The sequence below is a fragment of the Artibeus jamaicensis genome, unplaced genomic scaffold (assembly GCF_021234435.1).
Source record: "Artibeus jamaicensis isolate MK-2021 breed Jamaican fruit bat unplaced genomic scaffold, CSHL_Jam_final contig_729, whole genome shotgun sequence".
In the NCBI taxonomy this organism is placed as follows: domain Eukaryota; kingdom Metazoa; phylum Chordata; class Mammalia; order Chiroptera; family Phyllostomidae; genus Artibeus; species Artibeus jamaicensis.
In genome coordinates this window covers 1,979,897-1,994,481 of record NW_026521939.1, presented here as the reverse complement: position 1 = coordinate 1,994,481, position 14,585 = coordinate 1,979,897, and the positions used below count along the sequence as shown (strand labels likewise).

General features: G+C 49.3%; 1 protein-coding gene across 2 annotated transcripts in view; it reads left to right on the top strand.

The window, feature by feature from the left end:
* Positions 1-268: 268 nt before the first annotated feature.
* Positions 269-14,585, top strand: part of XYLT1 (xylosyltransferase 1) — a 302,373-nt gene continuing 288,056 nt past the window's right edge. For both annotated transcript variants that reach the window (XM_037153120.2, XM_037153119.2), the window contains exon 1: positions 269-816. In XM_037153120.2, coding sequence (XP_037009015.2) covers positions 463-816 — 354 coding nt within the window. In that variant the 5' untranslated portion in view covers positions 269-462. The remainder of the gene's footprint in view (positions 817-14,585) is intronic.

Genomic DNA, 14,585 nt, shown 5'->3' with positions numbered 1-14,585 from the left:
TTTCTTCCCTCGCTCCACCTCTAGGCCCCGCCTCTCCCCACCTCAGCCCGCGTCCCCCCAGCCGGTTCCCGGTCACCCGCCCCTCGGGGGGAGGGATGTGGGGAGGGGAAGCCCCGCGGGTTGGGCACCGCCACCCGTCCCTGCGTGCCGTCCCCCGAGAGCGCGCGCCGGCGCCCCTCTCCGCGGCCTCCCGCTCCCCGCCTCCCCGCCTTCCCCTCCTCCTGGTGACGTCCGGGTCTCTGCCCGTCTGAAAACTCCGCGCCGCGGCGGTGGAGGCGGCGGCAGTGGCGGCGGCGGCGGCGGCGGCAGAGGAGGAGGAGAAACAGCAGTGAGCCGAGGCGGCGGCAGCGGCCCGAGCAGGAGCCCGAGTGGCAGCCGGCGGCCGCACGAGCCACGGGCTGCGCGGGGGCGGCCCGGAGCGCCCCGGGTCCCCGAGCCCCGCTTGTCCGCCGCGCTCCGAAGATGGTGGCGGCGCCGTGCGCCCGGAGGCTGGCCCGGCGCTCGCACTCGGCGCTGCTCGCGGCACTCACCGTGCTGCTGCTGCAGACGCTGGTCGTGTGGAATTTCAGCAGCCTCGACTCTGGGGCCGGGGAGCGCCTCGGGGGCGCAGCGGTCGGCGGCGCCGAGCAGCCGCCTCCAGCCCCGGCCCCGCGCCGCGAGCGCCGGGACCTGCCCGCCGAGCCCGCTGCAGCCCGTGGAGGAGGCGGCGGCAGCCGCGGAGGACGGGGGCCCCCAGCGCGGGCACGGGGAGGCGGCGCCGGAGAACCCTGGGCACAGCAGCCGGCCAGCCGAGGGGCACTGCCCGCACACGCTCTGGTAAGATGTCCCTTCGGCTTGCGTCCCAGAGGGAGGAAGGAAGGGGGCCAAGCAGCCCTGGCCCCACGCCCCCCAGTCCTTGAGCCCTGGTCATCAGACTGGGACTCCTCAAGCTTGCTGGCACCACATCCCTTTTCCCTGGAAGTCGGGGTGGGGACCCTGCCAAAGCTTAGGGGCCGGGGGCTGCCCCATCTTGAGTCTGAGGACTGCCCCCTTGGGGTCTGGGGAAGTTATCTCCAGAGGAGGTGCTTTGGGGGTTACAGGAGCTGGCTGGGTGCCTGTTCCCCATCACTCGTTATGGGCGCTCCTACTTGCTCTAGGCATGTAGGTGATTGGTGCCTCAAACCCTGTCTGAGTGAGTGGATGGTGCCCGGTGTCTTCAGCCGCTGCTCAAGGGTGGATCTCGCAGCGTCTCTGGTTTTTACCGAGCTGGGTGCAGACAACTCAGTGCCTGGTTCGCTGCCTTATTTCTTTGCCCTGGACTGAGACGGGGTCTGGGATCGGTGTCCCAAGTCCCCAGCCTTGTCCCTGAATCAGGACTCAGTGTAGGGTGCCTGGTCTTAGTTTGGGTCTTACTCCCATCTCTGCATGTCTGACTCCTGCCTTTACCTTATCAGTCTCTAACCTTGCCCTTTCCTTGTGCCCTATCTGACTTTCCTCACCCTGCTCTCCAGTGTCAGAGCATGACCCCTTCTCCTAGGTGGTGTCTCTGGCTCTCTGTGTCGTGTGTAGCAGATTCCTGTCGCCAGCTGTGTCCCACCACGCCATCATGAGGTGGGCTGCTGTGGGTTTTCTGTGCTCTCTCCTTGGTCCCGGCTCTGAAACTCTTCCTTCCGCAGGTCTTTTGGGGCCATCTGGGTGTCTTCCTACTGTCCTCAACTCCAGGGGTGCCTTTCATACCTTCTTTGGGCATTCTTACTGAGTTCACTGAACTCGGAGCTCTCAGAACTGGAAGTCAGAGTCCCCAGTTCTGGGCCAGGGTCTCGGTTTTGGTGGGTGTGTCTGTCTTAAGGCAAAAGGAGTGCTGTGACTCTGTCTTTATCTTCATCTGTCTTTGTCTTCAACGTGCCACTCGATTACCGGAAATCTAGCTCTTGGACAGCAAGGGGTAGTTACAGGATCCCTAGACACTGAACACATGTCTCTGTCGTTCGTCACTTCAGGAGCCTTTACTGAAGGCTGGCTTCAGACACTGTGATGCTTGTTGCTCTGCTAAACTTCTTTGGCGTCGAGGCGACCCTCTTTGCTAGAGTGCAGCTCTTTGCGCCACTAGGCTGGTGATGTGATGGCAGGTCCTGTTGCTGGTGGCTGGTCTGTGTGGGTAGCAGGGAGCCCTCTTTCTCTCCTTTTGTGGGGAGGACAATGGGTTGAGATTCCTGATGGAGAACAAGAACATTTCCAATGACCTGCAGCCTCTTATTTGCGGCAAGGGGTACTCCCCTTTGAACGCCAGGGGTGGTTAGGGCAAAAATGCAATTAGAAGTTCTTCCTGGATTCAGAGCCTTACTGGGAGGTGGGTGGGAGGGGTTCGGGTCATGCACTGCTGGTCCCACGTGGGAACACTTGTAGGACTAGCACGGGACTTACTTTATCCTTTGCACCTGAGGTTCACACCTGGGGTGTCTTTGGGTGTAAATATCACCTGTTGAAACTAGTAGAGAGGAGGAAAGAGGCCTGGCTGTCGAGGTTCTTGCTGGGTCTCTGACACTTGCGTACTCTGTCCACCTCTCCACTTTGTGCATTCAGTTCAGTGTCTTATTCTCTCACCTCCCAGCACAGCCACAGAGTAGTTAGCAGTTGGGAAGGTAGGTGAGAGTGTGACATTCTTCCTTTTTTATTCCCTTTGGAATGCCAGTTCCAGTGGCAGAGTTGCTTTGCTTTTCTGAAACTCTGCTTTGCTCTGCAATTCAGTTACTGGCACCCATCCATGTCTCCCAGTGTCTCAATTTCTTCACCTTCCGATGTAGACATGTACATGTTTTTTTTTCTTTTTTCTCCCTCCCCCTTCTTCATAATTTTCTACCATGCTATTGTTTTCTGTTGTGTCTCCTGGATTTGAATTTTATGTTTGTGTTTTCTCGTTTCCCTTGCCTACCTCCCCCACTGCCACACACACACCATGTAGCCCTATGTCCTGCTAGGTCCTGACATCACAGTGCTGACTTGCTGAGTGGGGCCAGGAGTCTGTCCTCCTCTGTCCGTGTGTCCCTCCCACCCCCACCCCCCAGCCCCTGCCCTTCCACAGAGCTCAAGGAGACCAGAAGGGGGCAGGCTGTTCCCAAAGTCTGGTGTTGCCTGAGCTTGGATTGCATGCTAGGAGAGGACCAGACCATTTCTCAAGCCACTGAGGTCCTTGCAACATGAGGTTCGTTGCAGACCCTGATGGAGCTGCTTGGCATGGTGCTTTGGATTCCGGAGAAGGACGTTGAAAAACAAATTCCCTGTGATTTTACAGATGGCTCTTGTGAAGAGCTGATGAGGCACAGGCTTGGGAGATGGTGCTTAATTAACTCTGCTCTGTTGAGGTCTGGGGGTGGGGTCCGGTGGGCAGTTGTGCTTCTTGCTTACAGAAGGAATCTGTGGCCCTGGTGGTGGTGGTGGGTGTGTCCCAAAGAGTGTCAGGCAGGCACTGAGCACAGAGCATTTTCTAAAGCAGATCTTGGCCGCTTCCTTGTGTCCACCCTCCCACAGCTTCTGCACATGTACATTTTATGTTTGAGGAGCTGCACCCCAGTCAAAGGACCTGCTTTTACTTTTGGTTCATTTTAAGGAGCCAGGAGGAAACGCTCAGTTTTCTAAACAGACGTAGTCGGATTAGTCTGAGAGGGTGAGGATGGTGGCAAGATGGGCACAGCCCTAAAAGATTTATAAGCTTCCCTTTTCCTTTCAGCCTCTTTCAAAGCTCTTAAATATTAGAATTATTGGCTGGATTGTAGCTGAGTTTTGTGGCTATGACACTGATATTTTTTCTTTGGGTCTCCAATAAGCTGTGGATTTGACTGTCATCTCAGAATTTAAGAAACAGTTGGGCTCACTCATAAAAAGAGGAGGACACTAGAGAGAGTGTCAGAAAGATCATACTACAGGTTCTGAATAGATTGGGAGAAAGTGAAGGAGAACTGTGTGTGTTCATGTAAGGACTGTTCACTTTCTTTCCCTTTGCTGCCAGTGATCCTCGAGAAGTCCTCACGTTTATTGCTTGTGCCCTTTGATAAACTGTTATTCAGTAAGTTTCATTCAAGAAACCTAATTTTTATTACCCTGCACGCACACACACTCTTAAAGGAAACAGGGTCTTGGTATTGTCTGATCTCTTTGAAATGTTGATTTTTCAGCAGAAATTCCGCATGCTTCACATTACTCAGATAACTCAGGATGTTTTCCGACAGTGGCAGTGACTTTGAAAAACTGGTTCGCTGTATCCAGAGCGCCTCCAGTTCTACCAGCCTCAGAGGCGTAGCTTTTCTTTCTATCCAAATGTTTGGAGACCACAGAGAACAGAGGGTATTTTATTGACGGTTTGTTTTTTTCACATTCTGAATGGAGTTTTATTTTGCTTGAGCAATGCATTACACTTTGTATACAGATATATGCATCATTGAGCAATATTTATCTTACTGCACATGTTGCCATCTGCTTAATCACATACTGGAAAATGTTAAATAAAATAGATAAATAAAAGGAGAAGTGATTATACACACAGGTATATATGTTTTGTATGTTTACAGTGTGTGCGTATATATAATATATATTCAGTGTGAGGCAAAAACAGGTTTACAGTTGTGAGTATGCAAAATACAGTTTATTCTTGTATTATTATGCATTCATTATTGTATCATTCATTATTTCCCACACAAACAACTGTAAACCTACTTTTTCCTCGCCTTGTATATAGGTACTTTCCACTCAGTCTCTCTACACTTAGACTTTCTCTGTCATCTACAAATTCTTTTTAAAAAAACATCTTCCAGAAGGTTGAATGACAAAATACTTATTACTGCTTTGCAAATAGAAAGCCAAAACATAAGTTCCTGTTTGCTGGGAATTGTCCAGTTTTGATCTGTGTTCTTAACAGAAAAGAAAATTTGGTGTATTGAGCTAGAGTAGATACTTGACATCATTTTGAGAGAGCACGTGTGTGTGTGTGTGTGTGGTATGCCCATGCCTGTGTGTTTTCCAGAAAATGAAATATCCATTAGAATATCTCTGCAGCAAGGGTCTGCCCCCCACCCAGAGCAGTATGTGACCAGTGTGGCCGTAAATCTGTGTGCAGAGACTGAAATGGGTGGAGCCAGTGTGATTGACTGACTGGGGGGTAAAGACTGGCTTCTCTGTCTTTTGCTTAATACTGCCCTAAGACTTGTCACGTGTGATAACTCTCCTTTTTCTCCCTTTCTTTCTGCCTACTTTTATTGACCCTGCCCCCGTTCTATCAGAAACAAAGAAAAAATACTTTGGGAAAAAATAATAATAAGCAGAAACTAATCCCCAGCAAAACCCAATTTTAAAGGATGGGCTGTGGGAACAGGAGAGAAAGTTGCAGGAAATGTATGCCAGGTCTTAGCACTATTGAGAGAAAGTTGGTTAAGAATCCTTGGGTCTGACATACCTGGGTCCAAGTTCCGGCCTCTGTTCTTCGACCCATTTCGTCCCTCTGAAAATCAAGGCCACCTCAGAGCGTTGTGTGAGGATGAACTGTAACAACATTTGTGAACTGATTTGTGCCTGGCACATGATTAAATGCTCAAATGTGAGCTGTTGTTCTTTAAAAAAGAAACTCCTAGCGTGTTTGAAAATAAGCAGGGTTTTTTTTTGCAATTAGCATCCATGTTCCCATGCCACGTAAAGGTTGAGAGAAATCCAAGGAAGAAGAAAACATCTGTCTCCTGTTGTGTCTCCCCAGAGCAGGGCGGAATGTGCTAGGGGAGGGGCTACTAACATTTATTAAGTGTCAGCTGTATGCGAAGCATCCTTAGGTATTTTGCAGACATTGTGCTCACCCCCCACCAAAAACAAAATTCAGGATGGAAGAATGTGTAACCCAGCTCATACAAAATTGAGACTAAGAGCATTTGGCTAGAAATTGCTGGTCGTATGATGTTGGTTGTGTGGCAGGAATAACGAGGGCTTTGCAGATAATTATGCCGCTGTCTCAATGACTCTTCCCAACTCTGCGCATTAGAACTGTTGCTGTGCCCATTTCACAGATGAAGAAACTGAGGCTTGGGGAGGGGAAGCAGCTTGTTCACCAAGAGTACGATGCTGGGGAGGAGCAGGACTGGGATCCAAACCCGGTTCTGCCTCCATTCCAGTTGATGGACAGATGTCTGAGCTCCTTGGCTGTGCAGCCAAATCATTTCTGAAAATCTTCATATGCGTTTACTCACTTCTTGCAGATTCCTAAAAATGCACCAACCCAAAAAGAAGAGCAGATATGCGGTTTTTATTGAGTCAGACCCTTAAATAATGTGACAAATAGAAGGGTAACAATAATATGAATAGCAGTAATGATCCTTATATAGCAGTTACAATGTGCCAGGCACTGTTTTAAGTCCTTTATTATTTCAAGCATGTACTAAATGTAGTTTCAGTAGCCAACAGGTCACGGTGCTGAATACAACCAGAAGCTGTTCGCGGTGCTTTACAAATCTTAACTTATTTAAATCTCATGCTACAGTGAGGAAACCGAGGCAGAGGGAGCATAAGCAGCCTTCCCAAGGTCTAGTTACAAATGGCAGAGCTGGGATTTGAACCGAGGCAGTCTGTGCGCTTAACCACTCCTCTATAACGTTCCTCTTAGAAGCATCTTGCAAAGGTCCTCAACCTTGGAATCAAAACTCATCTAAGAAGGCACATAAGTAGTTGGCTCCAGCACCATGCCCAGCACCAAGGACAGCCCCAGTGACCCCTGGACAGGAAAGTGTCCCGCTGTAGTGAAACACACAGAATGCATCCTAGGGAATAATTGAACTGCCACGTTGGCTGGAGGGGAGTGTTTTGAATGCAGCTTTCTCTGGCCAGGGGAGGAGGGGGAAGAAAATTCTGTGCAAAGGTCCTCGAGTAGTGGAAACAGCCTTTTGTTCATCCTCAGCAGGCTTCCTGCTGCTCCGCTCTTTGGTTCTTTCTGGCGGAGCCCGTGACTTGCCCCTAAAAGCGACTGGCCGAAGCAGGGCGGTATCTCTGAGTCTGATCATCTTGTGGGCACTGCTTCCGCCTGCAACAGAAACTACCCGTTTGCCCGCAGATACTCATCAGGTTGTGCCCCTCTGATCCCTGTGGTTAGGGCTGCCCCTCCTCTATTGGAAACCAGAGACATTACCAAGCAGGTGACAGGACAGGGGCTGGGTGAGTGTCACCTTAACCCCTTCAACACTGTAGTTGGTGAGCAGGGAGACAGTCATCCAAACACCCAGCCAGTTGGGGAAGAATGTCCCCTAAAGGCATTCTTGAGTCTTTTAGGGGGAAGCCTTCCCTCTTCAGGGCCCTCTGAAGGCCCAAAAAAAAAGAAAAAAAAACAACACAGGATTTGTTCTGTCTCAGGTCTGGTTTGTTCTAGCCAGGTGACTGCTGGCTTATCAGGGCATCTAATCCAGGCTCCTGTGTCATGGACGATAATGACCAGCATTTCCCCTCCCTGGAAATCCTTTGCTGTAATCCTGAGCCTCAAGGATTCTTTAAGCCCAAGGGAGTCAGATGTATGGGGTGGAGAGGTTGCTGTGAAGGTCCCCCACTGGGGCACAGACACTGTAAACTGTGATACAAATAAATGATGAGGAGGAAAAAGCGGGTTTCTCCCTACCAGATAGACGACGTGATCTCATCCAATCCTTACAACATCCTGCATGATAAGGGCTATTAGTCTCATCTCTATTTTACTGATTATAAAGAATAAAAATTAAGGCAGTAAGCTGGATTAAAGTTAAACAGCTGGGAAGTAACCGAACTAGGAATTCAAGGTTGGTGGTGACTCCAAATCCTTGGTTCAGAGTCAGTCAGGCCTTGGTCCCTTGCCTCTTACTGCTTCACCTCCCTCATAACCGTGCACGCACCCATCTATCCACGTGTCCCTGCATCCATCCACCCGCCCATCTGCCACTCCAGCGTGAGAGCGCACCAGGCACTGTGCCCAGCACCGGAACTGCCTCTGCGAACAGGGACCTGTGCTCCCTGCCCTCAGGAAGGACCAGTCCAGCAGGCGAGGGTTAGGGCCACTGCTAATAAATGGCCTGTCGTCAGAGAGGATTCTTTCACTTCCTGCCCCAGTTCACTGCTGATCCTCTTTTCCCATGGTGGCCTCTTGGGCAAGAGGAAGGTGCCCTCTGGACAGGTGGGGGCCAGGTGTGATTCAGGGCCTGGAAGCCTTCAAGTGTCCCACCCCCCAAAAACTGGTGGATACCTGGCCTGGACTGCTGCACTCATGCAGTTCAAACTCCTTTTTTTTTTTTTTTTTAAGTAAATAAAGAAGCCCAGAGATGAGCAATGAGCTTGCCTGAGGTTTGCAGGAGAGTAGGTGGTCAGATGCTGGTGTTTGTTTGGGGGGCAGAACTCTGACCTCAGAGGTTCACAGCCTGGCTCTGCCATTCCTGTCGTGCTGCCTGCGAGGGCCTGTGAGGAGGCACAGCTCTGGTTCCTGGTCAGTGTCCCATCTTCTTTCCTGATGCAGCCTCACCATGAGAGAGCCGTGCTGCGGGAGGGGTCCTCAGATTCCTGGCTTGTGGGGAGGTTGAGTTTGGCCTGAACAGTGCACTAAAATAGAAAGGCATTGAAATGTAGGGATTAGGATGTGCTATATAACACGATGTGGATTTTTTAAATGCCTGTAAAAAGTCACGAGATCTGGTAGCACCGGGCCCACATTCTCTCTTTCCGTCGACTGGGCAAGCCAAGGCGGGGCTTCCCCGAGACCCTCCAGGTCTCCCCACCCCAGTATTTCCTCTTTCACCTACGATACTTGACTGGCCCTTCTAGGCTGTTACGTTGGCCACCTCTGTTTGGAAGAGCTTCGTGTTCACTGTGACAAGCTAAAATAAGTACCTGTGGTCACCTTTCAGTTATCCCCGTGTGGTTTATTCACAGCACTTATTTACCTCGACTGCCTTTGCCTTCTGACAGGCACGATGGAGGTTTCCTTCCCACCCTTGCTGTTGGCATATACCCAGAGCATGCAAATTCTTACGAGCATTAAACCGTTGCGGAGGCAACATCTACGACTAAAATAGAATCAATTCTACAATTTGGTAAACTGATTTCCCTTTTGTTGGGGTGAGTGTAAGATGCTATCTCTGTGCTCCCCACACCCTTGCCCTCCATGAACGTGTCTTGGGATGTTGAGAGTAGTCAGCGAGTAGCGGGGCCAATGGCAGAATGGAACATTCCGCAGCACCTGGGGTGGGTGCCGACTCTGTCGGGGGTAAACTGGCACTTCTGCTGGGGGATGTGAACAGGCCCACCATCCTCACCAGCTTGTGAGGATGTGATTCAATAAACAGTTGAGAAAGCACTTTGAGGCTCAGACAACCCATGTGAGTGTCCGACAGGGTCTGTCTTAGAGCAGAAGAAGGTGAAAGGTTCATCCCAGTGCTTCCCTCCCATGGCCTTGGAGTCCCTGGGGACAAGGAGCAAACGGATGAGGAAAACCCACCAGCGGCTTCCGACCCACCCATCCATGTGCCCGTTAATTCAGCAGGTAGAGGACGAGGGCCTGCGGGGGCCCGGGCGCTGTGTGCGGACGGGGGTGGAGGGCAAGGCAAGCAAGACATCAGTGCCCTTGCCCTCCTGTGGCTTATGGTCTGGGAGTAGGGTGACCCCCAAACAAAAATGGACAAGAACATTTTAAACAGTCGAATTGTCACAAGTGCAGTGACAGAAAGTTGGGGTGCTGAGAGAAATGAAGAGGCCATGCGTGAGGATCCATTTTAAATTGGGTGGACTAATTGTATTTATTTTTGGTGGAGCACTTATTTTGGACAGACACCGTCTGCCAGGGTTGTTCCAGGCAGACCCCAGGGGCCCTGACTCCGCAGCAGCTGAAGGTGCTGCGTGGCACACAGTCTTCAGGAGAGCAGCTCTCGGCACAGAGCTTCTATTCCTGCTGCACGGCGTTTATTCGTTTTTAAAACCGTGCATACTTTTAATGATTTTTAAAACCAAAATAGAGTATACAGACAAAAGTGCCCATTATCGTAACTGCCCTGCTTGATGGGTTTTTAGGAACCACGCCCATCCAGGTCGCCCGCACCCAGACCGGGAAGCAGACCGTCCACAGTGCCCCAGCTGCACCCCTCCCCTGCTTCCTGGGTGAACTTTCCTTTTTAAACGTGCGACAGCTGTATAGTTCTTTGAATGTCTACTAGGGGGAATATATAAATATAACCAGACATTTCAAGCGACAACATTAGAGCTCTTGTTGCCTACTGTGTGGGTCACTTGGCATTTAGGGAAAAGTTAGTTAACATAATGAAAACACATAAATTATAGTATGAAACCCTAACTGTAATCTTAATTCCCACCTTAGCTTGGGTGGTGAATGACGGTCAGGGAGGTCATGGAATGACTCAGGTTTGGCCAGTGGTGGCTTCACCATTTTAAAGACGCCCTCTCCTGGGGAACATTTGGTAAAGGATGTGATTGTCCAACCATGAGGTCGTACACCTGAAACTAATGCAAAATAATAGTAAATGTGAACCGTAATGGAGGAGCCTTAAAAAATGCAATCAACCAATCAATCAATAAATGAAACCCTTCTCCTCTGGGAAATAGCCATGCTGTCTTGTTCTGAAGTTCAAGTGGAAGGACATTAAGGTAGATGTCTTTCCTAAAGTAGACATTAGGAGGAACTGTGCTCTAGGTCCGTTTGAGGGGTGCCCCCCATCATGGGCCCTGTCTGGTGTCCTCGGTTGCTGTCTGTGCTGCTCCTACAGTTATGGGGCTCCCCAGGACCAGCTTCTGGACTTGGGTTTGGACCCTTCCTGTGCATCTCTTCATTTGTTTCCTATTGAGTCTTTGCAATGGAGTCATTCACGTGTTGAACATGGAATTACCTGTGATGAGTAAGTCCCTGAGTGCGCCCGAACGACTGCGTTAACTTAACCCTGAACCAAGATTCTCTCTCTTATTCGGAACCAGGATAACAGAACTTTGGCAGAACTCTGAAAGCAATTTGAAAGGGCAGCGGAGACAACTAATTACTTTATAACGAGCAAGGGGAGAAGCAATATAAACAGAGCCCAAGGACGGCATCATAATTTTGCAAAGTGTTAACAGTCAAACAGACTCAACGTTAATAAAATAAACAAATGTTTGTGGTGATGAGGAGCCAACATATACATTATTTAAGGATAGTATTAAGGCCAAATTAAATGGATCAAGTAATACAGTGGTTACCTCATTAAGCTCCCTTTTCTTTGGGGACATGGAAAATTCACTCTCTATTTTTCTTCTTTCCTTGTGAAGTGGGGCTTTATTAATTAGAGATGTAATGGGGAATACTTTCCTTTTTTTTTTGCTAGGCTAGTGGCTGTTTTCTGTTTATTTTTTAATGCGGGACCGTGCTTTGCAGGTGTTCTCTTTGAAATAAAAGCCTTTTCATTGTCTCTGTTACTTTCTCTCTCTTCTCCCCAGCTCAGAAGGGGCAGCTGTTATAAAAGATACTAACAGAGAACCGCATTTGCTTGTCATCCGGCATTACAGAAGATTCATTCCTGATGCACACTGCCCTCATTACCTGCTCTTCCTCCTATTTGTATTGAACAACACTTGTTGAATTGTTACCTCTGATTCCCCTCTTGTTTAGAAGATGAGGTGATGACAGAACAAGGTGGGGATGACTTCAGGGAAGGTGTTAAGAGCGAACCTGGGAGGCTTGCAAAGGCTGTGCGGACTGGATTATTAACACTCTTTAGGTGAGAGGGTGACGACTGTTTTGGCTTCCTTTTAGGGTAAAACAAAAGTCATGTAGAGCAAGTGAACTTTTTGTTGGATTGAGCAGGTGGTATAAACCCCCCAACAAAAGTGGAAACTAGAAAGTTCTGACCAAGTGACCTGGCTTCTGTGGGTCAGATCTGGGCTACTGATGGGTTTTCTTTGTTTCTTCTTCTCCTTTTTTTTTTTTCATTAAAAATTTTAAAAAATTTCTGGCCAACACTTTAAAATCAGTTATTTTGTTGTCAGTGGAAATCAGGCTCTTCCATGGAATCCGAAGGAAAGCATCCCAAGGACCCAGGCACAGGAGACTGTGAGGTGGCAAGCTTTATTGGGGTGGAAAGTGAAGCTGCCCCCAGGTTTCCAGTGTAGGCTGCCCCTGTGTCCATCTCTCTCTGTGCTGCCATGAAAAAAACCCAGCGTGTCCCCAGGAAGGCCAAAACAAAAGCCAGTGTCCAGAGTTCCTGCTTCATATTTAGGCTTAGTCTTTTGGAGCTCACGCCTTCTGCCGTGGGCACAGGTAGCTGCCAGGCCCACATGGTTTCTTGCTACTGGGTGAGAGAAAATGTGCAAAGGAATGAGATGAGTGTGGACCATGAGAGAGAGAGAGTGAACACAGTTCTTTGTTCCCCTGGGGTTACATTAGCTTGGGGTTGGGATGGACCAGGTGCTTTTTCAAAATAATCAATTTCTCAAGCTTTTGCGGGCTTTTGATAGGTCCACCCCCTAGTTGGACTGGCAGGCCTCTATGGCCAAGCACCTGTCCCTGTGTCCCCATCAGTCCGGTACTGGAGGGAAGGAGGGAGGAGTGTTGATGCCCCTGGCAGCCTGTTAAAAATGTGAAATTCTGGCCTTTATTCCTATAGATATCACAATTTGAGGGAGGGGGGAAGACTTCTCTGCAGGGCATTCCACATTCCAGTTTGCCACAGGGGCACTGGTCTACTTTGCTTACTAGTAGTGTTACCTGCAAGACTACCGTTAGGATTCGAGTTTACAACTCTGCAGTCAATGATAATAATGATAAGTAATAATTGCTATTATCTATTAAATGTTCACTATGTGCCAGGCACTGTGCTCAGCAGCATCTCGTGGATTATCTCCTTTAATCATTACAGCAATCTTATGGTATTGTCCCCATTCACAGGTGAGAAAACTGAGGCATTGAGAGAGGAAGGGATTGCCCAGAGTCACAGAGCCTTAGACTTGGAATTTGAACTCAGTGAGGTGACCAGGGAGACTGTGTGTCAAATGCCACGAGTGTGCCGCACAGAGTGCTTTAACAAAGCGGTTCACTTAGGAGCTTTTCAGAGAGCTCCGTAAAAGGGTTGCCGTTGTTTGTCCATTGCCTGGATGGAACCGCCGAGGCCCAGCAGTGAGAAAGTCACCCAAAGTCTAACTATGACGTAAAATGCGGAGCATGACTCTCTATCTCTAAGGAGAGGACAGGTTGGAAATGACCATGGATGTGGGCAGTGGTGAAGCTGGCAGACTGACCGTGGTACCTCACCAAGGTTCCCGCCGTCCTAGCCCGCCAGGCAGGCAGGGGCCGAGCATCTGCCTGCCCTTCATCTATAGCCTCGCAGCAGTGAGGCAGCATCTACAGGGTAATATTTTGATAAGTCCTGATTTGTATTAAAATAATAATTACAGCGATAATTACAAGCATGAATTTCAGTGAGACTCAGCTGCTAACTGTGGGAGAAAATAATTAACTGCATATTCTCTCGGAATCAAATTGGAAGCCCGGCTTGGCCTTTCTCCTTTCTGTGGGTCCAGCACAGGTTTCGCTACAGGTTGAGGGTCACGTGTGTTGCCAGATGCTGTTTACGCCAACAGTATTGATGGCAGATTTCCATGCAGGGAGGAGCTTGTAATGAGGCTTGTAACGGTCCTCCTTTCATACAAAACATTGAGGAAAACAACCCGACCGCAATCTGTTGGTCCCATCCTCCCTTAAACCATGAAATGCACCTCACCCTAGAAGCAAATGCGATAACAGCTAGAGGAAAAGTGATTTACATCTGCCCTTAATCGTTAAATATTCTTCAGTACTCCAGCATTCGCTGATACCTGGCCACACTGAAGGATTCATTTAATTGGATATCTGTGGTTCTCTTTACACTTCTGCTTTTGAAGTTGATTGAATGGCCCTGCCTTTATTTTAACACCTTGCTAATTTCACTTGAAGTAGAACATACTTGTACAAATCAAGAATGTATAGCCAACCACATGGCCACGCTCCAGTAACCAGGACTCAGATACAAAACCCAGAGCATTATGACTCCCGCCACCCCCCCCCATCCCTGTCATTTCCCACTTCTGGTTGCCACCTCTCCCTGGGGAACCTTTATGAAGACTTCCGATCCCATACGTTACTTCTGCCTCTATTTAGGGATAGAATCCTACGGTACGTCCTCTTTTGTGCCTGCGTGTTTGGCCTAGCATCACACGAGATTAAGTTATGTGAGATTGTGTCCTGCTTCGGCAAACTGCGGTCCTTGGGCCAAGTTCTGCCCCTTGTCTGTTTCCACGTGTGCGGCTTGTGCGCTAAGGATGGAGTTTGCATTTTTAAATAAATGGTTGGGAAAACATCAAAAGAAGAATTATATTTCAAGCCCTGTGAAAACTATGTGAAATTTAAGTTCCAGTGTGCATACATAAAGCTGTGTGGGAACTTGGCCATGTCCCTTCATTAACACTGGGGCCTTGGCTGCTTTTTCCCCACGGCTGCTGAGTTGAGTCCTCTTAGCTGAGGCCACGTGGCCCGCAGAGCCCAAGCTGTTCACTGTCGGAGCCTTTACGGAAGTGTTTGCTGGCCTTGTCTCTCCACTGTTCTGTGTCTTTGT